This window comes from Carcharodon carcharias, chromosome 2, assembly GCF_017639515.1.
Source record: "Carcharodon carcharias isolate sCarCar2 chromosome 2, sCarCar2.pri, whole genome shotgun sequence".
Lineage (NCBI taxonomy): Eukaryota > Metazoa > Chordata > Chondrichthyes > Lamniformes > Lamnidae > Carcharodon > Carcharodon carcharias.
In genome coordinates, this window is record NC_054468.1 from 138,673,145 (window position 1) to 138,696,660 (window position 23,516).

The 23,516-nt window shown below is 47.2% G+C and overlaps 2 protein-coding genes and 1 non-coding gene across 3 annotated transcripts in view; 1 reads left to right on the top strand and 2 right to left on the bottom strand.

Annotated features, from left to right (window-relative positions):
* LOC121274496 (parkin coregulated gene protein homolog) overlaps nucleotides 1-20,837 on the bottom strand; it is a 510,838-nt gene extending 490,001 nt beyond the window's left edge. The window contains exon 1 of the mRNA XM_041181839.1: nucleotides 20,555-20,837. Coding sequence (XP_041037773.1) covers nucleotides 20,555-20,680 — 126 coding nt within the window. The 5' untranslated portion in view covers nucleotides 20,681-20,837. The remainder of the gene's footprint in view (nucleotides 1-20,554) is intronic.
* Nucleotides 20,838-21,361: 524 nt separating this feature from the next.
* Nucleotides 21,362-23,516, top strand: part of prkn (parkin RBR E3 ubiquitin protein ligase) — a 1,436,618-nt gene continuing 1,434,463 nt past the window's right edge. Inside the window, exon 1 of the mRNA XM_041208007.1 lies at nucleotides 21,362-21,487. Within this exon, the coding sequence (XP_041063941.1) occupies nucleotides 21,481-21,487 (7 nt within the window). The 5' untranslated portion in view covers nucleotides 21,362-21,480. The remainder of the gene's footprint in view (nucleotides 21,488-23,516) is intronic.
* On the bottom strand, nucleotides 21,715-21,786 carry trnad-guc. Its single transcript has one exon. It is a non-coding gene; the product is annotated as a tRNA-Asp (tRNA).

Genomic DNA, 23,516 nt, shown 5'->3' on the forward strand with positions numbered 1-23,516 from the left:
CCTCTTACTAAGGTGAGAGAATAGTAAACTTCACGAAAGAGTGGTTGTACTCTATATTATTCTAAGTCTAACCAATACACTTTGGGATTTGTTTCTGTCCTAATATTGTTGCCATGTGCTGTCAGCCTTCATTCATTATTTCTTGAACATTACATTTTTAAAACAAATGTTTAAATCCTCATAGTCATTAGAAATGTCATTAGAAAAAATGGCATCTGAAGTAAAATTTAGGAAGCATTTTAAATGATTTATGTGAACCTAATGGCCAGATTGTGCAAGCACAAGGTGATATACTCAAGGTATAAATTAGCAGCTGTTGTGTGTTGGGGAGACAGTCTTAACATCACAAATATATACCACAGTACCACCAACAGGAATATGTATAATGAATTTTCAGCTAAATGTACACCCCTCATATTAAATTTAGAATAATGTGTACATATATACATAGCTGTTACATATTAAATGTACTATGCAGCTGTTACATATACAATGTGGAGCACGTGTTTCCTAGAAAACTTTCATATGAAGTTTGCAGCTTTGGATAAACTCATTGTAGTCCAAGTTTATATATCTTTGCACTTCATAAAGTTTCTCTGTGCCTCCTAATTTGCATGATCTAATTAAAAAGGCTTTTTTTGCACACTATTGATGTATCTGAATCAAAAATGTTCTATTGGGCCAGACATCCATTGTTACAATAGATTCACTTAATAATTTAAATTATTTAAGTTCAGCAGATTTCACCCTATCTTCCCTATGTGGTACTCCTGTGATTTTTATTTTAATATATGTATGGTATAGATATTTTTAACTTTTTTTTAAACCTTTGGACTTCTTTCCTGCTTACTGTCCCCCATTCCCTCCAATTTAGCTTTCTATTTTTGTTTTCTTTTATTTAAAAGTAAGTTAAGATCATAAGAAATGGGAGCAAGAGTGGACCATTCAGCCCATCAAGCCTGGTCAATCATTCAATAAGATCATGGCTGATCTGATTGTGACCTTAATGCTGCTTTATTGCCTGTACGTCATTACCCTTGACTCCCTTGCCAATCAAAAATCTGTCTAACTCAGCCTTGAATATATTCAATGATCCAGCCTCCACTGCTATCTGCGGAAGAGAATTTCAAACCTCTGACAGAAGAAAATTACTTTCTCACTCTGGGACTATCCTTCACTCATCATTTACTCTCGACTTTTCTGCACCTTCCCCCTTTATCCATACTCCGCTCTACATTTCCCCTAAGGGGATAGGAAATAAATACAATAACTATCACTAGAGAAAAAATACTAGGGAAACTACTGGGGCTAAAGGCCGATAAGTCACCTGGATCTGATGGGTTGCATCCCAGGATATTAAAGGAAGTAGCTGCAGAGATAGTGGATGCATTGATAGTAATCTTCCAAGAATCCTTAGATTCTGGAAAAGTCCCAGAGGACTGGAAAACTGCCAATGTAACACCCTTATTCAAAAAGGGAAGGAGACAAAAAACAGGTAATTATAGGCCAGTTAGCTTAACATCTGTCATTGGGAAAATGTTAGAGTCTATTAAAAAGGATGTAATAGCAGGGCATTTACAAATGCATAATACGATCAGCATGGCTTCATGAGGGGGAAATCATGCCTGACAAATTTATTAGAATTCTTTGAGGAGTTAACAAGCAGGATAAATAGAGGGGGACCAGTAGGTGTAAAATATTTGGATTTCCAAAAGGCGTTTGATAAGGTACCACATATAAGCATGGATAGAGGATACCAATAGAAGGCAGAGAGTTGAGATATGGGGGGCATTTTCCACCCTCCATCCCGATGCAATCGAGTGGCATGTACATAGTAATAACTTGCTCTCCGATGCTCAGTTTAGTTCCACCAGGGTTGTTTGGCTCCTGATCTCATTGAAACCTTGATCCAATCATGGTCAACACAGCTGAATTCCAGAGATGAGGTGAGAATGACTGCCCTTGACATCAAGGCAAAATCTGACTGAGTATGGGATCAAGGAGCCACGTTGAAGTTAATGGGAATCAGGGGAAAGCTCTCCATTGGTTGAAATCATATAAGGCACAAAGGAAGAGGTTGTGGTTTGGAGGCCAATCAACTCAGCCGCAGGATATCACTACAGCGGTTCCTCGGGGTAGTGTCCAAGGCCCAACCACTTTTTCAACTGAACTTTACTTAGCTTTAAATTTATTGTGTCCAGCATTGGTTTCTCAGGGCTCAGGAAACTTACTAGTAAAATGGAGGTGAGATTGAGCCACAGTTCAGGTGGGTATTTAAACTTATCTGAATAAAATTTACTATTTACAACTGGTGTCTCTGTTCCTTCTGGCTAATGTTTGGTCAAGAGTTTTTATGTTGATGCAGCTTCTTTTAAACTTTGAAGGCTTTCAAACTGACATCATTAGGGGGGAGAGTGATAGTAGCACATCAGAGGAGGATGACCAACACGACTTATGGCAGCAACAATATTGTGGTGAGATCAACACATGCACAGGAGGGACGTGCACAGGAGAGGGGCAGAGGAGCCACTACTCATGTCACAGGGTTTGCAGCCAGAAACCCAGCTTCCTTGACCACTCAGAAGAGTAGTGCTTCCACAGATTAATAGCTACAGATGCTTAGGACATAATGGTCCTAGATTTGCACTAAGTGTGGTAGTGGGTGGAAAAACGACATTTTACCCACCAGCTGCAATAGTGGCTTCTCACGCTGTATCATCTCAAATCCACTGCATTAATTATGCATTCCCAGGATACATGCCGTTTCCATGGCAGGCGGGCTCTTATTTGCCCATCACGCCATCACCTTGCCTCTTCATCATGCTGGGCACCATATTAAAGTGCAGCCACGCACACACCTCTGTGCTTCCGGCCCAGGGCTGCTGCATGGAAGACATAGCCCTGAAAGGCAAAAAGACTGCAGCCCCCAGGTCTAATGATGTGTCCCTCAAGCGGCTTTTGGACACAATGGAGGCCCGCTGTGATATCCGCTACACCCCACTCTAGCCATAGGATGGGCAGCAAGGTAATCAAAAACAGAATTACCTGGAAAAACTCAGCAGGTCTGGCAGCATCGGCGGAGAAGAAAAGAGTTGACGTTTCGAGTCCTCATGACCCTTCGACAGAGGTCATGAGGACTCGAAACGTCAACTCTTTTCTTCTCCGCCGATGCTGCCAGACCTGCTGAGTTTTTCCAGGTAATTCTGTTTTTGTTTTGGATTTCCAGCATCCGCAGTTTTTTTGTTTTTAGCAAGGTAATCAATCTGGCTTGGGAGGAGGTGGCAGTGGCCAACATTCTGAAAAAGAGGGCAGCCACACAATGCCACAAGAAGATGAATGATCTCTCTCATTCCGCCAGGGTAAGTCACTGTTTTCACCACTCTCAACTCACATATTCACAAGCCCATCACACATCTACAGGGCCCTCGCTCACTGCCAGTTCAAGGGACATCATCATTCACTTTCTCACACACACCTTTATTGTCCTTATCCTGTCAATGGGACCACTCACTGCCCACGCGTGCCAGGCATACTTATCATCTCGCCTGGCTGACACTCTCTCTATCTCTATTCATGCAGGACAAGCTGGCACACAAGAGAGAGAGGTCACAGACCGGTGGAGGGATGCATGAAATCAAGATTCTCATGGGCTTTGAAAACAGTTATCCACTGGCTGGCAAGGATCTGGACCGTTCCTGTGCTGATAGTGAGGTTGGTGCAGCTCTACCAAGTGAGGATCCAGCAGTGCAACATTCATCAGACAACCATGCTGTGAATGATGTGTCCTGTTTCACAGGCCGCTGCTATGCACTAATTACCTCTCCTTGCTTTCACAGGCACATCTGGGAAACAGCTGACGGAGTCCAGGACCCAGGGCCTCCATTCAAGCCCCGAAGAAACCTATGAAGAGGGATCTGAAGGCACCCTCCTTGAAGTTCTGTCTGAGCGCTAACCCAAAGCTTCCACCAGCGCAGATGCACACACCTCGGTGGGACCTAGCTTTAGAGTAGCCTTGGGATCACAATCTGGTGAGCACATTGCACTGTCTGATCCACAACAAGTAGCGGCAGGGACATTCCAGGTTCCTGGCACTTAGAGTACTGCTGGAGGCCAAAGGTTTACTGAGTCCGAATCAGATGGTGAGCCTCTGGATTTGGTGAATTCACAGTTACTGGACCTGCAAAGGTAAGCTCGGGAACAGGAGGAAGGGATGTCCGCTGCACTCCTCAGATTGGAAGGTGGGATGTAGGAGTCCATCCACCTTCAGGCTGAGGTGATAGTGCCAGCATGCCAACACACTGAGGTCAACACAGGTAGGATGGAGGCTGCCATGGAGACCTTGGTCCAGGACGTCGTTCCTGCACTGATGAGCGGGCTGAACCCCATCGCTGACACCATAATTGGTCTCCAATAGTGTGTATGTGAGAAAGATGCGGGGCAGCTCAATCTCGTTCCAGCTTCCCCTTCTCCTCAAAGAGTCAGCCAGTCGTCTTTGGGCACCCATAAGGAAGAGGATCAGCAGGTGCACACCCTGGATCCATCCACCCAGGTGACTCCAGGAGCGTCCAGCCCAATCTAATTCACTCTTCCTGTGACCCCAGCACCTCCAGCTCTAAAGGTTGAGGAGGGTGGCACTGTCACACAGCAGGACCCTGAAAGCAGGCTTCCAGATCTCAGCCTTCCAGGTCTCAGCCCTCCAGAGGATGCCCGTCAAGGTCATCAGACAGGGTGTAGCAGTCAGCAGGCTGCCTCCACCTCCACAGTGGATATACGGGGTACACCAAGATGTAGCAGCAGGGTTAGGTAGGTTAAGAAGATGTTAGTCTTTTGAGTCAATCAAGTAAATTAAATTAACAAAATTAGGGACAAAGTAAAAAGCAGTCCCTTAAAGAGAAACTTCAAAAACAAAGACAAAATTTAAAGGAAACTTGCAAACATTAAACCAAAATGTGATTAACAGGGTCTATAAAACATCCCAGTCCCTGCGGTAACAAAAACAGAATTACCTGGAAAAACTCAGCAGGTCTGGCAGCATCGGCGGAGAAGAAAAGAGTTGACGTTTCGAGTCCTCATGACCCTTCGACAGAACTTGAGTTCGAGTCCAGGAAAGAGCTGAAATATAAGCTGGTTTAAGGTGTGTGTGTGGGGGGCGGAGAGATAGAGAGACAGAGAGGTGGAGGGGGTTGGTGTGGTTGTAGCGACAAACAAGCAGTGATAGAAGCAGATCATCAAAAGATGTCAACAACAATAGTACAATAGAACACATAGGTGTTAAAGTTAAAGTTGGTGATATTATCTAAACGAATGTGCTAATTAAGAATGGATGGTAGGGCACTCAAGGTATAGCTCTAGTGGGTTTTTTTTTTATTTTATATAATGGAAATAGTGAAATAATGGAAATAATGAAAAAAAAACCCACTAGAGCTATACCTTGAGTGCCCTACCATCCATTCTTAATTAGCACATTCGTTTAGATAATATCACCAACTTTAACTTTAACACCTATGTGTTCTATTGTACTATTGTTGTTGACATCTTTTGATGATCTGCTTCTATCACTGCTTGTTTGTCGCTACAACCACACCAACCCCCTCCACCTCTCTGTCTCTCTATCTCTCCGCCCCCCACACACACACCTTAAACCAGCTTATATTTCAGCTCTTTCCTGGACTCGAACTCAAGTTCTGTCGAAGGGTCATGAGGACTCGAAACGTCAACTCTTTTCTTCTCCGCCGATGCTGCCAGACCTGCTGAGTTTTTCCAGGTAATTCTGTTTTTGTTTTGGATTTCCAGCATCCGCAGTTTTTTTGTTTTTATCCCAGTCCCTGCGGTGCCCACCAGGCATGGAAGGCCTTGATAATGCCGGCAAACACCACGTGCTCCCTCTCCAGGGACACCCAGCTGCGAACGTAGCCACAGAAGAGGGGCAAACAGTCAGGTCGGGTGACCCCCTCGTCACCCACTGCCTGGGCCTGTTAATGGCCAACTCGGCTAGACCCAGGAGCAGGTTCACAAGAAGATCCTCCTCCCTCCCGGCCCCCCACTCTGCACCAGATGCCCGTAGATCAGGAGCATGGGACTGAAGTGCAAACAAAACAACAGTGAAAGATTTTTTAAATAACTGAAAAGGGAGTGCAGCCTACAGCACCCTATATAGACATGGTCCATGGACTCCACAAGGCTGCAAAAGACGCAGGTATCTTGGGAGTCTGTGAACCGATACAACTTACAATTGTATGGGACTGCTGCATGCAACACCCTCCAACCCAGGTCCCCAATGGAAAGTGGGAGGTCACCTCTGTAGAGGGCCCCCCGTTGTGGACTTCCACCGCTGATGGTAACAAGGCACACCAGGGCATGTCCGGGCGGAGGGTAAGGGCAAGAAAGTGAAAGGTGTGCAGCAGCAGCCCATACAGGAAACCCCTCCACGTTGTGCTAAAGGGCACAGAGGGCATTTCCACGAGGTGACTCAGGTTGCGGGGCACTGGCTTCCGAGGAAGGGTTCGAGGCTTGGGGCCAATGTGGAATTCCATCCAGAGGTATGCTCAGACGGAAGACCACCTCGCACCTGTGCCACCTCAAATCCCAGTATGACGTCGGGGCCGAGCATGGCCGTCCTAAGGTCTTGAATGGCATTGGCCGTGAGCCGGACATCCACGGACGTGGGATTCTCCAGATCCTGTGGTAGCATCCAGCCCACTCCTCCACCACCCAGCACGTCCCTGATCCTGGTCACCCCGGCAGAGACAGCCTTCTTCGCCGCCTGCCACTGAAAAGGGCGGAGGGGCGGATTTCTGAGCAGCGGCTCTCTGATAATAGCTGTTACTCCTGACAGCAGGGAGCTGTGTCGCAAGGCGACCATGTTCCAGACCTTGATCAGGTCCTGGTAAAAGATGGGAAACGCCTACAAGGAGCCACGAAGGCCATTCCGGTCTACAAATAGGGACTGTACGTCATAATTCAGGCGTGCACCTGGCGGAAGAAATACATCACCAGGGCACACCATCACGGAGGAGGCTCGACATAAAGGTATCGCTGGAGGGCCTGAAGGTGGAAAGTCACCACCTGAGTGCGGAGGCACACCAGCAGCTGACCGCTCTCCCTAAACGGGAGACTCAGAACCTCAGTAGCGACCCAGTGCAGTCTTTTGTCCCAGAAGAAATCGACGGGCATTCTCTGTATTTTTGTGACAAAGTCCGTGGGAGGGCTCAAAGTGACCAGCCGGTACCACAACATGGCTTCTGACCAGAACTTGAACCCGGTAAGGCAGCAAAGTCCTGTCCAGCGCCACAGGCAAGTAGTGACTTTGGCCTCCAGCTCCTGCCAGTTCGCCGGCCAGGATTCCTCAGCAGGGCAGAGGTGGTCTCCCTTGAGAGGAGACTGGTCCTGCTCCAGGTGAAAGGCTCGAGCTCCTCAGGTCGGGGGTCCATCTGCCGCTGACTGACCAGGAATCCAGAACACTTGTCCGAGTTGCTCTTGGCAGAGTACTCGTGCATCCTCCGCAGGTCAGCTGAGTCAGTGAACATGAGGAGCACAACATCAGTGTAAGCCAAGAGGACCACCCTGATGCCCAACCCGCACAGAACCAATCCTGACAACCGCCTCTGCAGGAGGCGCAGGAAAGACTCCACACAGATAGAATACAATTGGCCAGACAGGGGGCAGCCCTGACTCACTTCTCTCCAAAAGCGAAGAGGCGCCGTCAGGGACCCGTTAACCTTAACTAGACACTCTGCAGCAGTGTACAGAAGTCGGATCCAGGGGACAAAATGTGTCCTGAACCCGAATGCTCGCAGAGTCCCGAATGAATATTTGTGATCCACCCTGTTGAATGCCTTCTCCTGGTCAAAAGACAGGAAGGCGCTCAACAGACCAGTCCTCTGGAAAAAGTGGATGACATCCCAGACCAGATGAATGTTATCAAAGATGATGCGGCCAAGGACTGTGTAGGACTGGTCAGGGTGGATCATGTGGTCCAGCACAATGCCAAGGCGAGAAGACATTGCCCTGGCAAAGATTTTGTAATCCGTGCTGAGGAGGGAGACCAGACGCCAGTTTTTGAGAAGGTGGAGATCCCCCCTCTTAGGCAGTAGGGCAATCAAGGCCTGCACCATGAGAGGGGCATCTCCCCAGTAGCGATACTGTACCCCAGGACCCCCCTGTAGAAGTTCCCCAGGAATCCCAGAATGCCCTGAAGAACTCTACGGTTAGCCCGTCCAGCCCCAGGGACTTGCCCCTGGAGAGGCTGTCAAGGGTGCTGGTCAACTCTCCCAGAATTATAGGGGAGTCAAGCTTTCCGGTGCCCTCTGGGCCTCCCACAAAAGTCTGCGAACATCCTTGCTGGAGAGAACAGGGCAGTATAGTAGGATTTGGCAATGGCCTCCGGATCCGAGACAAGGGATCCGTCGTCGGCCAGCAGTGTGAGGAGCTGCTGATGGATCCCATGCCTTTTTTACAACGAGTAGAACAAGGGGGAGCACGGTCCAGGTCCCGGTGGAACTGGATCTGTGACCTCACGTATGTGCCACGGGACCCAATGAGTTGCAGGTCCCGCAGCGCTACCTTCTTCTCTTCACATGCCAGCTGCAGGGTCAGGTCCATATCAGGCAGAAGGAGAAATGCCTCCAGGTCAAGCACCTCCTTCTCCAACTTCTCGACCCTGGATTTCTGCTTCTTTGTTGAACCCCTCGCGTAATTCTGACAGTAGGTGCAGATGTGAGCACCTTGCCCATGTCCCACCATAGCCTCAAGGAGGTAAAACCTCTCGGCTTCCTTCTCCAGCCGGCCCAGAGATGACAGAATGAGTCCAGGAACTGCTCATCCTGTAGCAGCAGGTTGGTAAAGTGCCAGCATGCGGGCCCTGTCCGAGAGCAGAACGGAACGAGTTCCACCCACATCAGATGGTTCTCCGTGCGCGGCACCTGCTGCACGGAAACCGATGGAATGCAGGACACGAATGCCTTGAAAACATAAAGGCGGTCAAGTCTGGATGCTCTGACTCCAGGTGACACAAAAGTGAAAACCCTGGAGTCAGGATGGAGATGTCTTGAGACATCCATCAAGTCGAAGGAGCTAAACAGGTCCCTCAACTTACTCGCACCTAGCGAGTGATGCTGGGCACCAAGACGGTCCCTAGCCCCGAGAATACAGTTGAAATCCCTCCTGAGGACAATGCGCTCGCCCAGATCGATGGAGCCGAGGTGAGTGGACACTTCCTCAAAGAAGCTCGATTGCTGCTGCAAGCCCGGGGAGCATACATATTCACAAAGTGAAGCACCGCACCGCCTGGGTGCACAGTAAGGTACAGCAACCGGTCTGGCACTGGCTCCTTGATTGCCAAGATCTCCGGCTGAAAACGTGGAGCCGACAAGATAGCCACCCCGGCAGAATTGGAGGCTAGGTAACTCATGTAGACCCCCCCTCGTCACTCCAGGAGCCACATAGCTTTGTCTCCCAGAATGGTATGAGTTTCCTGTAGAAAACACACCACATTCTTCCCATCCCCAAGGACCGGGAAGTTCTGGAACCTGCGCTGTGCATCCCTGCTTCTGTTGATGTTGAGGCTAGCTATGGTAGTCTTCATTGTCAGAGGTATGTGCTACCATCACCATGCCTAGTCTAAGAAGGGGGGGGAGTATTTTAATCCTTCCTTTCATTCAGGAGCCCAGCAAGAAACGTGTGGACCCTCCTCTTAGTGTTCCAGTCCAGCCCAGGCACTTTAAGGGCCTCGCGGGCAGACCAGGACACAAGAGGAAAATAATGCCACCAGATTGGACCCTGTCTCGGTGACCACAATTATTCGCTAAAAAATCCTGGAGCTCCCGTAAAGGGATGAGGGGAGAATCGGTCGGGGGCACCAGGGGATCCACCACCTCATCAGACAATGACTTTAAGTCACCCCCCCAGTGCTTACCACCAAAACCCCATCCTCCTCCAGGTAGTTGCCTCCAGCTTCCAACCCCTCCCGCATATTGAGTACGGGGGCTGGGTTGAAGCTGCCAGTTGGCTCCACCTCCACCTCAATAACAGCCCCAGGATCAAGGGCAGAGGGGTCCTCTCTGGTCTCCTCTTGGGGATATGGGCCAAAGGGTGGTGGCGACTCAGAGTCTTGCTCCCCCAACCAAGGCACCGGATCGCTCGGCGAGTCTGGAAAAAAGCTCCGGACCTAGCACGGAGGCACCAGGCGCTGAAGTTTGGGAGGGAGCCGGGACGCCTTCTGCGCTACAGCTGCCCAATGACCCAGCGGCTGGGGCAATGAAGGGACTGATGCAGTCCCCTGGTGGGCCATATGGCACTTCAGAGGTATGAGGTGGGTCAGGGTGGGGCACCACCGCAAGGGTGATATCCTCACCAACCCCCGAGAGACCCTGCTCAGGGGACTGCAGCAAGGGAACTGGGGCTTGGGCTCCCCCCAGAGGACTTAGAGTGAGGGTTATGGGGTGGAGACGCCACCGCTACTTCACTGGGGGAGGGGACACATCCAACCTTGCAAGTTGTGAGGTCCTCCCCCTCCGACGGGTGGCGTCTCTTCTGGGGGCTGGGGATACCTCCATCTGTGAGGCCCCACCACCTCGTCCAGCCCTTCCGTATGCTCCGCCCTCTGGGGTTGGGGCAGGTACAGCCTCTTTAATAGGACCACCGGCCCGGGGTCACGCGCCTCATTGCTGCTGGACCCGGGAACCAGCGTGAGGATGACACCAGACTCAATACATGGTCCTGAGGTGCACACAGGCCCAGGAGCACATGCGTTCACGACGCTTGGACCCATATGATTTTTGTCCCCCCGAGCTGGTGTCTTCAGGGGTCTGGAGTTCAGGGTGGGTTTGGGGGGTCTTCCCCCACGTCTTTTTACGGTGCAGGGATTCTCCCCATGCCTCATCGCCAGCTGAGATGGCGGTGGCTGCCAGTGACACCTCCCATTGTGGGGAGAAAGATGAAGCGGTGGCAGGGGGAGGAATGGCAGTGCCAGCTGCGGCTGCCTGATTCGTTCTGGCGTACTTCCTCGCAGGCACCACCCCCTTGCAGGCATGGCACTGCATGTCATCTGCTGACCAAAAAATGTGGTAGGTGGTCCCCTCAAAGGCGACATCAAAACCCCCCTTAGCCCACTCCTCCCGGGCCAGGGGTACAAAAACCTGGCACTGGAAGGAGGACCCCACTTGGGATGAAGGGCAGGACGTTTCATAATATTAGCCTCTGGGCAGCAGCCTCCACAGGGTCCACCGCCAGGAACGTCCCGCCCACTGTGAGTCCCTTTGAGGGCACGGTGCACCGCCTGCTTCACCTTCAGAAAGAATATGGTCTTCCTGTACAATTGAGGCTGCGACTATGGCTGAAGGACCGACAATCCTGGCCAGAGCCTTTACACAGGCCTCAATGGCCATTGTGGGGTAGGTGTAGCACTTTACCTCAAGCTGAAGTGTCAGCAACTTAAATGGTGATGGGGCCACAGGAGATGCAAAGGCCAAAGGTGCCACCGCCGCCACATAGGTGGCCTGAGCAGGCTTTGCCACCAGTTGTCACCATCAGGGAATGCTACACCCACCCCATTGCAGGTAAAATAAACACAACAAACAGAGCAAAGGGAAGTGGGAGTAGGGGAGACCGAGATGGGGAGAGGGAGACAGAGAGGACAAAGTTGGGGGCTTTCTTGTGGTGGGGGAGTGGGGGGGGGTTCCAATGTTCTGCTGCAGGAGGGCAGCTAGGAATGCTCAGGCACAGTCCAGGAACAATGGTAAATGTCTGTAGATGCATTTGGTTCTGGGCAGTGCTAACTAACCCAGGCGAGTCAAGGGAGGGCAGAGTAGGGTACAGGTCTTCTTCCCCTCAAAGTTCAGTCTCTCACAGCCCTCCCTGCTTGGACGTTCTACTTCGCCCCCTGCAGACAACCAGGCAGCCACCTGTTGCAGTAAAAGTCCACCCCTCTGGCTGGCGTCAGGGCCTCTCCCCTCCAGCTCTCCCCAAACTCTCACTCCCAGGCTCTTTGGGCCTTGCTAGGCCTTAAAGGCCCCACCGTGCAGTAGCAGGTTGTAATAGCAGCAGCAGTCTTTTTGGAGGCAGCCTTTTTGCTCCAGTTGAGGACTAGAAGGAAATCCCACAGCAGCAGGAACAGCCACAGGAAATCCCACAGCAGCAGGAACAGCTACAGGAAAACAGCAGCAGGAACAGCCACAGTAAATCCCACAGAAGCAGGAACAGCAACAGGAAAACAGCAGCAGGAAGAGCGACAGGAAATCCCACAGCAGCAGGAACAGACACAGGAAATCCCACAGCAGCAGGAACAGACACAGGAAATCCCACAGCAACAGGTACAGCCGCTGAAAATCCCACAGCAACAGGTACAGCCTCTGAAAATCCCACAGCAGCAGGAACAGCCTCTGAAAATCCCACAGCAGCAGGAACAGCCTCTGAAAATCCCACAGCAGCAGGAACAGCCTCTGAAAATCCCACAGCAGCAGGAACAGCCTCTGAAAATCCCACAGCAGCAGGAACAGCCTCTGAAAATCCCACAGCAGCAGGAACAGCCTCTGAAAATCCCACAGCAGCAGGAACAGCCTCTGAAAATCCCACAGCAGCAGGAACAGCCTCTGAAAATCCCACAGCAGCAGGAACAGCCTCTGAAAATCCCACAGCAGCAGGAACAGCCCCTGAAAATCCCACAGCAGCAGGAACAGCCTCTGAAAATCCCACAGCAGCGGCAACAGCCACTGGAAATCCCACAGCAGCGGCAACAGCCACTGGAAATCCCACAGCAGCGGCAACAGCCACTGGAAATCCCACAGCAGCGGGAACAGCCACTGGAAAACAGCAGCAGGAACAACCACAGGAATCCCACAGCAGCGGGAACAGCCACAGGAAAACAGCAGCAGGAACAGCCACTGGAAATCCCACAGCAGCGGGAACAGCCACTGGAAAACAGCAGCAGGAATAGCCACTAGAAATCCCACAGCAGCAACAGCCACAGTCAGCACCAAGCACAACCACAGCAACAGCACACAGCCCAGCAGTAACGAGCTGCAGCTGAGACCAACCAAGAAGCATAGCCTGGGCATGGGTGTTAACCACTTGTACATAACGTTCACTATTGTAAATAAACTCCCAACAATGTCTCCCTGCCTATTGCTCCTTGTTCCGATGAGCAGTGTTTGTGTCACTCAGATGTGAAACCTTTCTGCACAAGATAAAGGCAGGTGTCTCAGTCCAGGGCCTCTTCCCTGTGCTTTGTGCAGCCTTCAAACCAAAGTGATGGTCTGGCCTCACACTCCTTGGACACATTAGTGATGCCTACACCTCTATGGCGCTTGTCATTGCTGCCAGAATGTGGTGGACAGGCGTCACCAAGTTCCATCATTCTCTCTGTGTGCTCTCAGCACATGTAAGGTGGGGCTGGCCCCCATCTCTTCAGCATCTGTGACCTGTGATGCTGTGTTCCTGAAGGACTCAGATGCTGAACGCAGACAAAGGATCAGGTGCCTTTAAAGATTCATGGCTGCATCTTCAATGATATGACCCTGATCACACAGAACGCAAGCAAGCTGTCCTCAGCCACACAGGAGTCAGACATTCTCAAAGGCTGTGTGAAGATCTATGGGGTGTCCTCACTGCTTGTCATCATCATCCTCCTGCAATTGAGTACCAATTAGGGCATCCACTGCATCTCCATGACAGGAGCTTTTTCATAGAGGTTTTTGTGTTGTCACAAGCCAGACTGGAGTCAAACATTCCTAGATGCAATGTAAGGATCCATGGTGTCTCCTCACTGCATGTCGTCATCATCCTCCACACATCTAGCAGCTGTGAGGGCTTGCGGAGTGTGCCTGCCTCGTCTGGCCAGTGAGAGGGCCTCCGCACTCTGATCCTTGTCAATGTCCTCCTCATCGGAGGAGACGTCCAATTCCTGCATCTGCTCCGCAGCCAGCTGCTCTCCCTATTGCGGCACCAGGTTGTAAAGGGAGCAGCAGATGACAACAATGCTTGAAACCCTCCGTGCACTATATTGCAGGGCTCCACCAGACCAGTCCAGGCACTGGAATCTCATTTTCAGCATTCCAATAGTTTGCTCCACCAAGTTGTGAGTTTGGAAAGAAACATTTGCAGGGCTGCAGGGAAAAGGTGGGGGAGTGGCACTAGGTGAATTGCTCCTGCTGAGGACCAGCACAGACATGATAGGCCAAATGGTTTCCTTTTGTGCTCCAACTGTTCTATTAATAACTTAGAGAAAGAGACTGAGAGTAATGTATCCAAGTTTGCTGATGACACAAATTTAAGTGGGATTATAAGCAGTAAAGAGGCTGCAAAGAGATAGAGACATGCTAAATTAGTGGGCAACAAGATTGCATTTGGAGTATAATGTGGGGAAGTGTGAGGTTATTCACTTTGGTAGTAAAAATAGAAATGCAGAATGTGTTTTAAAAGGCATGAAACTTATACATGTTAATGTTTAAAGTTTGGATACAAAGGAAGAGTGTTAGGGTTACAGGGAGAAGGTGGAGGATTGGCACTAGGTGCATTGCTCATTTAGAGAGCCAGCGCAGACAACGGGCTGAATGGCCTCCTTCTATGCTGTAAGAATTCTGTGGTTCTGTGGGGTATGGCAAGCAATTAGAACAGCAAATGACATTGTAGTCTTTCATGCAAGAGAATTGGGTATACAAGGATAAGGCAAAACAAAAACAAAAATACCTGGAAAAACTCAGCAGGTCTGGCAGCATCTGTGGAGAGGAGCACAGTTAACATTTCGAGTCCGAATGACTCTTCAACAGAACTAAGGAAAAATAGAAAAGGGGTGAAATATAAGCTGGTTTAAGTGGGGGTGGGCGGGGGGGTGGGGGGGGGGGGATGTTGGGAAAGAAGAACTGGATAGAGGGCCAATGATAGGTGGAGATAACCAAAAGATGTCACAGACAAAAGGACAAAGAGGTAATGAAGGTGGTGATATTATCTAAAGGAATGTGCTAATTAAGGGTAGAAAGCAGGATGAGCAAGGTACAGATAGCCCTAGTGGGGGTGGGGGTGGGGTGGGGTGAAGGAATTGGAAAAGGCTAAAAGGTAGAGATAAAACAATGGATGGAAATACTTTTAAAAATCATGGAAATAGGTGGGAAAAGAAAAATCTATATAAGTTATTGGAAGAAACAAAAAGGAGGGGGAAAATCAGAAAGGGGATGGGGGGAGAGAGTTCATGATCTAAAATTGTTGAACTCAATATTCAGTCTGGAAGGCTGTAAAGTGCCTAATCGGAAGATGAGGTGCTGTTCCTCCAGTTTACGTTGAGCTTCACTGGAACAATGCAGCAAGCCAAGGATGGACATGTGGGCATGAGAGCAGGGTGGAGTGTTGAAATGGCAAGCGACACGGAGGTCTGGGTAATGCTTGCGGACAGACAGAAGGTGTTCTGCAAAGCGGTCACCCAGTCTATGTTTGGTCTCTCCAATGTAGAGGAAACCGCATTGGGAGCAACGAATGCAGTAGACTAAGTTGAGGGAAGTGCAAGTGAAATGCTGCTTCACTTGAAATGAATGTTTGGGCCCTTGGATGGTGAGGAGAGGGGAAGCGAAGGGGCAGGTGTTGCATCTTCTGTGGTTGCCTGGGAAGGTGCTGTGGGAGGTGGTTGAGGTCTAGGGGGTGATGGAGGAGTGGACCAGGGTGTCACAGAGGGAATGATCCCTACAGAATGCCGCCGGGGGGGGGGTGAAGGGGAGATGTGTTTGGTGGTGGCATCATGCTGGAGTTGGCGGGAATGGCGGAGGATGATCCTTTGAAAGTGGAGGCTGGTGGGGTGATAAGTGAGGACAACGGGGACCCTATCATGTTTCTGGGAGGGAGAAGAAGGTGTGAGGGTGGATGCGCAGGAGATGGGCCAAACATGGTTGAAGGCCCTGTCAACCACCCTGTTTGGAAAACATCGGTTAAGGAAGAAGGAGGACATGTCAGAGGAAATGTTTTTGAAAGTGGCATCATCAGAACAGATGCGACGGAGGCGAAGGAACTGAGAGAATGGGATGGAGTCCTTACAGGAAGCGGGGTGTGAGGAGCTGTGGTCGAGGTAGCTGTGGGAGTCGGTAGGCTTGTAATGGATATTGGTGGACAGTCTATCACCTTGCTACAGTTGTAAATGGCCTTGGTGAGACCATACCTGGGGCAGAATTTTGCCCTTGTCAGGAGGGTGCCAGTCCCGGGAGCAGTCTCAACGCTGACTGCTGCCTGCGATCGGGCCTTGACATGGGTTTCATGCTGGCTGGCCAACTAACGGCCAGCCAGGGTGAAATATGCGCTGCAACGCTCAGCACTGTACGCATGGGGGTGCCCATAGTAAAAGCTCCCCGAGGTACAGAGCTGCCTCAGGGAGCTTTAAAAATAATATATAGAGAATTTAAAAATGTTAATAACATGTTGCTTCATGTTATTGACACATGAGCAGAGACATGTTAGAAATTAGTTTGAAAAGTTTTAATTTTTTATAACCACTGATCGAAACCTCATCCTGCCCATGGATGAGGTTTTGCAAAAAATCCAAAGGCCGCTTGGCCTGTGAGGTTGGACGGGAAACGAAAAATTTCATTTCATTGGAACTTTAATGGCCTTAATAAGCCTGTTAATTGTTGGCGGGCATGCTGCCGACTCCCGCGTGCACCCACCGACTGAAATATCATGCATCATTTTATACTTGTTCAGGTCAGGCGGCGCCAATCCGATGAGCGCAATATTCTGCCCCTGGAGTAGTGTGCGCAGGTTTGGTCTCCATATCTAAAGAAGATATACTTGCTCTGGTGGTGGTACAGTGAAATTTTATTAAGTTGATTCCTGGGATGAGAGAGATATCCAATGAGGGTAGGCTATGTAATTTGGGCCTATACTCTCTGGAATTTAGAAGAATGGGAAATGGTCTCATTGAAACATACAAAGCTCTGAAGGATCCTAACAGCATAGAAACTGAGAGGTTGTTTCACCTGACTGGGAAATCTAGAACATGGAGGCATATACTCAGAATAAGGGGTTAATCATTTAGGACGGAGGTGAGGAAAAATTTCTTCACTAAGATGGTTGTGAATCTTTGGAATTCTACACCCAAGTGGATGCTCTATCATTGAGTACATTCAAGGATGAGATAGATAGTTCAGTCTCTTAGTCTCAAGGGATATGAGGAGCATGCAGTAAAGTGAAGCTGAGGCAGAAGATCAGCCAGCCGTACTGACTGGCTAAGTAGGCATGATGAGCCATATACTTGACTCCTGTTCCTACTTCTTACATTCCTCAAACCTGGAATTCAATTTTTTTTTCTTAATTAAGTTGTGATTACAGATTCCAACCCGTTGAGTTGACTTCCGGGTTTTGTCATGCATTTCTAACTACCGCGCTGAAGTCACCTTTAGATTAATATCAGTACCAATGCTTCTTTAAAACAAGGGTCACAATCCATTAAACTATCTCTGCACCTGTATGATGCTACCTCTACCTTATAAAACAGGGCAAAATGGAGAATATTATGTATCATATTTGCTCACAATTGCTGGTTGAAATTTCATATTGTTTTAAACTGACAAATAGAGGAATTGTATACTTATTGATAGATAATACACCATATATTTCTTATCTATTGGATATAGTTAAAAACCTTGCATACTCAGACACTCCTTGTCATCACGACTTTTGGTAAAGTTTATATGCCAACATTTACAGGGTTAAAAAGGGTATGTAAACATTTATAATTATATTTCCCATGTAAACAATTGCTTGTTATAAAATAGTTGCAGACCTCAGCTACTACATGAACCTCTCAAACATGTTTTCCGACTTGATCCTCTATTTTCTTTCCCCATTCTGTGCAGATAAGCCTTCTTAATTTTATCTGTCGCTGACTTTTTATAAATAAATCAACTGTCTTTAAATTTATTTAATATTAAATTTGAAACCTACGTAAGTTTATTTTCTTCCCTGCTGGCCTTTCCTGGTATTCATTCCCTGATAAATACATGGATGCTTCTCACTCCCAGATAATTTGCTCCTTTGAAATATATTGTACTGCTACTTATTGAAAGTTAATGGTGCTACCTGCAGTGCAACATATAAAGAAAATAATATTTCTCTGCTGCCAGCCATTCCTCCTACAATTCAGTGCTTTCTGTTCTCTGACGTATAAAATTAAATATTTGCCCACTGCCTGTCTGTTCTCCTACAATTCAATAATACATGCTCCCAAAGATACAATTGCAATGTTCCTGCTATTTTCTAAAGCTTAGAGATTATGTCAGCTGTTTGTTAAAGATTTTTGCTGCTTTCTGATATGTAGATGTGTCTCCCTTTTCCTCAAAGCTAGATGCTGCTTCCTGTTCAACCCCCACATAATTATTTTCCCACTGGAAGTTTTCTTTCCTAAAATGTAATAATGCAGCCAGCTCAGCACATTATAATTAATTACCCACAACAATTGGTTCACGACAGAAAAACAGAAAACCGATTGTGGGGACAGGTCAACAAACTGATGAAAACAAAGACAATGGCGCAACAGTCAAATCTGAGCAGACACACACATATAGGGTAGGGATGAGGAATTGACAAAGAAAGGAGTAGGCAGATGTGAGAGAAAAAACGGATGGCAGCATTGGGCACAATACATCTGATGTCGTCACACTAGTGACCCGTATAATGACAGAATGGTGTCCTTTGATTTGTACTGAATGTTTCTATTAATGCAACCAAATGCCCCGTTTGCTTTAGCTACGATTTCTCTATATTGGTTGTGAGCCTTCAGTGGTTTGTGCACAATAACATCTAGACCTCTTCTCTCTCAACCATTTCCAATATTCTTCCCTGTAAGTGATGTGTCTCATGGCATTGCATTTATTTATGTTAAATATCATTTTGCATTATTTGGCCCATTCCCCAAGTGTATCTCTTTGCATTAGATTGTAATCCCCTACTGTCGTAACCCTTGGAAATTTATCCTCTGCACGTTTACTGACTATACATACCCCGAACGCCACAGTCCAAATCATTAATAAATAGTGAAACTTAGAAAACACAAGATCATTCGTAACATGCCTTCAGGCTATCCACGACCGTTAACTACCAGAGAGATAGACAGATATGGGGGACAAAATGAGAAACCAAATGTGAAGACGTTAGAGCTCAGAGAAAGATCAGTTAATAAAAACAAGCAGAGGCCAAAAGGATAGGGAGCAGCAATTGACAAACCGAAGTTCTTTGTAAGTTAAAAATATTAAAACATTTTGGATTGTAGAAAGCGTTTTGATTTATGTTTTATAATCCAGGGAAACTACAGAAAGGCTTTTTTTGCCAGTGTAAAAGTACCAGCTTTAAAACAGAAATCACTGACGACAGGGAGTGCTACTTCTCCACCACCACTCTCAATTTGTGCATTGTCTAGGTGTTGTTGAGCTGTTTGGCCGATATCCAGTCGTGGATGGAGCCCTTATTTCCTCCAGTTAAACACTTGGAAGAATTCAGCCCCACTCACAAACTCCACGCTGTTCGCAGTCTCAGAATCCTATTTGATCCTGAGCTGGTTATTGACTTATCCTTAGGCGGCAGCCACTTAACTCAGCTGGCGGTGTGTTTTCTGCCGCTATAAGTCACTAGTTGTCTGACGATGTGGAGAATTAACACTGAAGATTTCCATGGGGAAATTGGATATTTTAAATAAACACCAAAGAGCATTTTGTTTCTTAGTATTTTTCTTCACTTTTCTCCTATCACCACCACCCCCAGCATTCCCTTGCGGGTATGGCATTGCAGGCACTATATGATAACCTTCCCCCTTGCAGGAACAAGAAATACGACTTTTGCCCTGGAGCTGCTGAAGTCAATTGTAGCTTGAAAGGAACAGAGTCAAAAGGTCATTGACCTGAAATGTTGACTCTTTCTCTTTCTCCAGAGATGTTGCTTGACCTGCAGTATTTAAGAATTTTCTGTTTTTATTTCAGATTTCCAGTAACCGCAGTATTTTGCTTTTGTGTAGCTTGAAAACCACTGCTGCCTGATATTGGTTAATTCAAGACGGATCGGAGTCAGAACCTTCCTTGTCTGCAGGATTCAACTACTCACTATACACGCTGGCTGAACTGTCAGGAGCTCAGAATTTTAATGAACATTTTTTAACGCAGACAACTGAGTAATAAATGTATCCTCCTGCCTTTTGTTTAATCCAAAATAGAATGATTTTATTTCAGACACAAAGAATTTCACGAACGGTTCCAACCTCTGAGAATTACATATGTGAAACTTTTCTGAACATACAGTTCGAAGTTTTGCTTTTAGTCTTGACTTGGTTATTGAACACGGACAAGTTCGGTGGGACATTTCACAGCTTTAAAAGGTGCTACAAAAGTGCATGTTGCTGTTATTGCCGTAGAATAAACTATCGTGTGAATTCAAACTTGTTGAGTTCGGGCGAATTTAAAACTTTTGGTTATAATGAGACAGTGTTGAGAAAATGTCCAGTCTTAATCTCATACGTGTCCTAATGCAAGGGAGATTAAAGGAACCTATAGTCTGGCGCTTATGCACGTGATCCAATGAATATTTAACTACTTACAATGGAATTTTTCATCATGGCTTTCACTGTGAAACCTTCAGTTACTCTATGATCCTTCTTGGGTCTTTGATAACTTGCCGCTAGAAGTTTCTGGTTGCCCTTTTCCACTGCGTAAGCAACTGGCATTTTATTTGTTGTGAGGACAGAGTAGCAGTAAGACACCTCCTACTGAACAAATTCCGCTGCTGTTGTATTCCTTTTGCGGCGGTTCTAACACAATCTCCGTTGCTAAGAGAGATATGTTAAACAAACTCCGTCATTTCCGTCACCTCAGAACCCTTCCCGTTATTTCAGCTTGACAGATATCACGTGACAGCGGGGCGTGCTTATTTTTGAATTCGGGCGCTTCGACCACACTTTCGAAAAGCTTTTTCTTTTGCCTCGGAAGTGTTGGCAAAACTTTCATAGTAAAGAGAACACATGTTGCTTCCTCCCACCTCGCTTTTCTGCCCTCAAACTTCACTCTCACAATCGGGTTCGTTTATTGGCTGCCCCCTTACTCGCTCTGTGACCACCCCGCCCCCTTGGCTTTCACACCCGTCACGATCTCTGTTCTCCTTGGCGGTTTTTTATTTGTTCTTCGGATGTGGCAGGCACTTGTTGCTCAACTATCACAATGCTCGCACTCTAAGCCCCTTTATCTCCAAACTTCCCTGATCTCCGATCCCCCCGCCCCCCTTTGCGCTCGAGCCTCTCACGCGCTCTCTAACCGCTCCCCTCGCCCCCTCCTGCTTTTGCCCTCGAGCTCTCTCGACCTTGTTGATAAACAACCCTGGACCTCACTGATGAGAGACATAGCTGTACGCAGGCGCAGAATGACCCGGCCTGCAGGCTTTGACTATAAGACGTACAGTTGACTTGGCATAAAATTCGGCTCTGCCCAAATTACAAGACCATCCCCTCATAGAGCTGAAGTAATCAAAGAAATGATCGGTAGGTGATTACTTGAAACAAAACCGCCTTCTTGCAAGGCCTTGTTTAAATGTACCAGTGACACGTTATGCATTAGATATACCAACATCTACTTGCTTTGACTTTAAAAAAATGTGCATTTTGACCAAAGGAAAGGTGGGGGGGTGATTGAGAAACCACCAGGTATAAGCAGATATATAATGTTTTAACTTTGAATATATTATTGTCTGTGAAAAATAAAATTTCGCCTCCCCGGCGGGGAATTGAACCCCGGTCTCCCGCGTGACAGGCGGGGATACTAACCACTATACTACCGAGGATTCGGTATGGTCATGTTTTGACTTTACCGTCTGATATTAATAGAAAGGTTATCAGTAGCAACTTGTGACGTGAAAATTTAAATTGAATAGGTGTCGGAATTTTTATGGACAGAAAATCGATTAAGTATAATATGTTCAGCGGTTTAATGCATTTTGTACATTATGTTACATATCGGAATTCTATGCCAGGGAATTAAGGAAAACCAGTCCTATCTTGAGCTTCACAAACAACTCATGGTCCATCTGCTTGCTCTAAAGTGACTTACAAGTCACTCACTTAAAAAAAATGGATATATTTTGATAGACACATTTAGTTCCTTGTTATCAATTTTTAATACAATCTGCATTGTGTTATGATGCCGCTTGAGGTAAAAATTGTTGAATATTTGGTGCATAATATAGGAATAAAATTAGTAAACATGGCTATTGCTATTTTTTTTAGCTCTGAAAAAGAGTCATACAGACTCAAAACATTAACTCCCTTTCGCCACAGATTCTGCCAGACCTGCTGAGTTTTTCCAGCATTTTTGTTTTTTATTACAGTAGATATGGTACTGTGTTCTGCTCTGTATGCACTGGATTTTTAAGAATTTGAAGTGGGCTGCTTGTGGGTACAGAACCCTAGAACTGTAGTTAAATGGCCCAAGAGTACTGCTACTAAAGCTCACCCCACTCCTTGCACCATAAAGCCATACATGTGAAGTCCTATGTTGATGACTTTAGTGAAGTATTGAGCTTCTGCTAGAAAAACTACCAGGAGATCCTGTTCATTGAACATGCTGTTCTACTATATGGAAAGTTTTTGCTATAATTTTCATGGGAACAGGGTAAGATGTAATCGTACTAATAAACAAGATGCTGTGGTTACAGATTTTAGTCCTGTGTCAAAATGCATTAATTACAGCTTGCTGTTGCAACAGAGACAAGGCATTCTGCACTATTCAATGAGATCTGATTATGCAATGGGTCCAGAGTCATTTACTCAATAGCTGGGAGTTATTCTGAGGATGCTTGGCGCAGTAGATGGAGCGGATAAAAGCAAAATACTGCGGATGCTGGAAATCTGAAACAAAAACAAAAATTGCTGGAAAAACTCAGCAGGCCTGACAGTATCTGTGGAGAGGAAGACAGAGTTAACGTTTCGAGTCCGCATGACTCTTAATCGGAACTAAAGGGAAATAGAAATGTGGTGAAATATAAGCTGTTTAAAGGGGGTGGGACAGGTGGAGCTGGATAGAGGGCCAGTAATAGGTGGAGGCAAAGGAGAGATTGCCAAAGATGTCATAAACAAAAGGTCAAAGGGGTCTTGATGGTGGTGATATTAGCTAAATGATGTGCTAATTGTGACATTAAGGGTAGAAAACAGGATGAAAGATGGAGCAGATGTTTCTTGTGGGGGAATCTAGAACTAGGGGGCACAGTTTAAAAATAATGGGAGGTTCCCATTTCAGAGATGAAGATCAATTTCTTCTCTCAGAGGGTCATTAGCATTTGGAATTTTCTCCCTCAGCAATAAGCGAAGGCTGGCTCATTGAATATATTCAGGACTGAGGTAGACATTTTTAATTGACAAGGGAGTTCAATGGTTATGGGGGACAGGGCAGGGAAGTGGAGTTGAGTTAATATCAGATCAGCCATAATCTGATTGACTGGCGGAGCAACCTCAAGGAGCCGAATGGCCTACTCCTTGTCCTATTTCTAATTTTGCATGAGTTGTAGTGCCTGCTAAT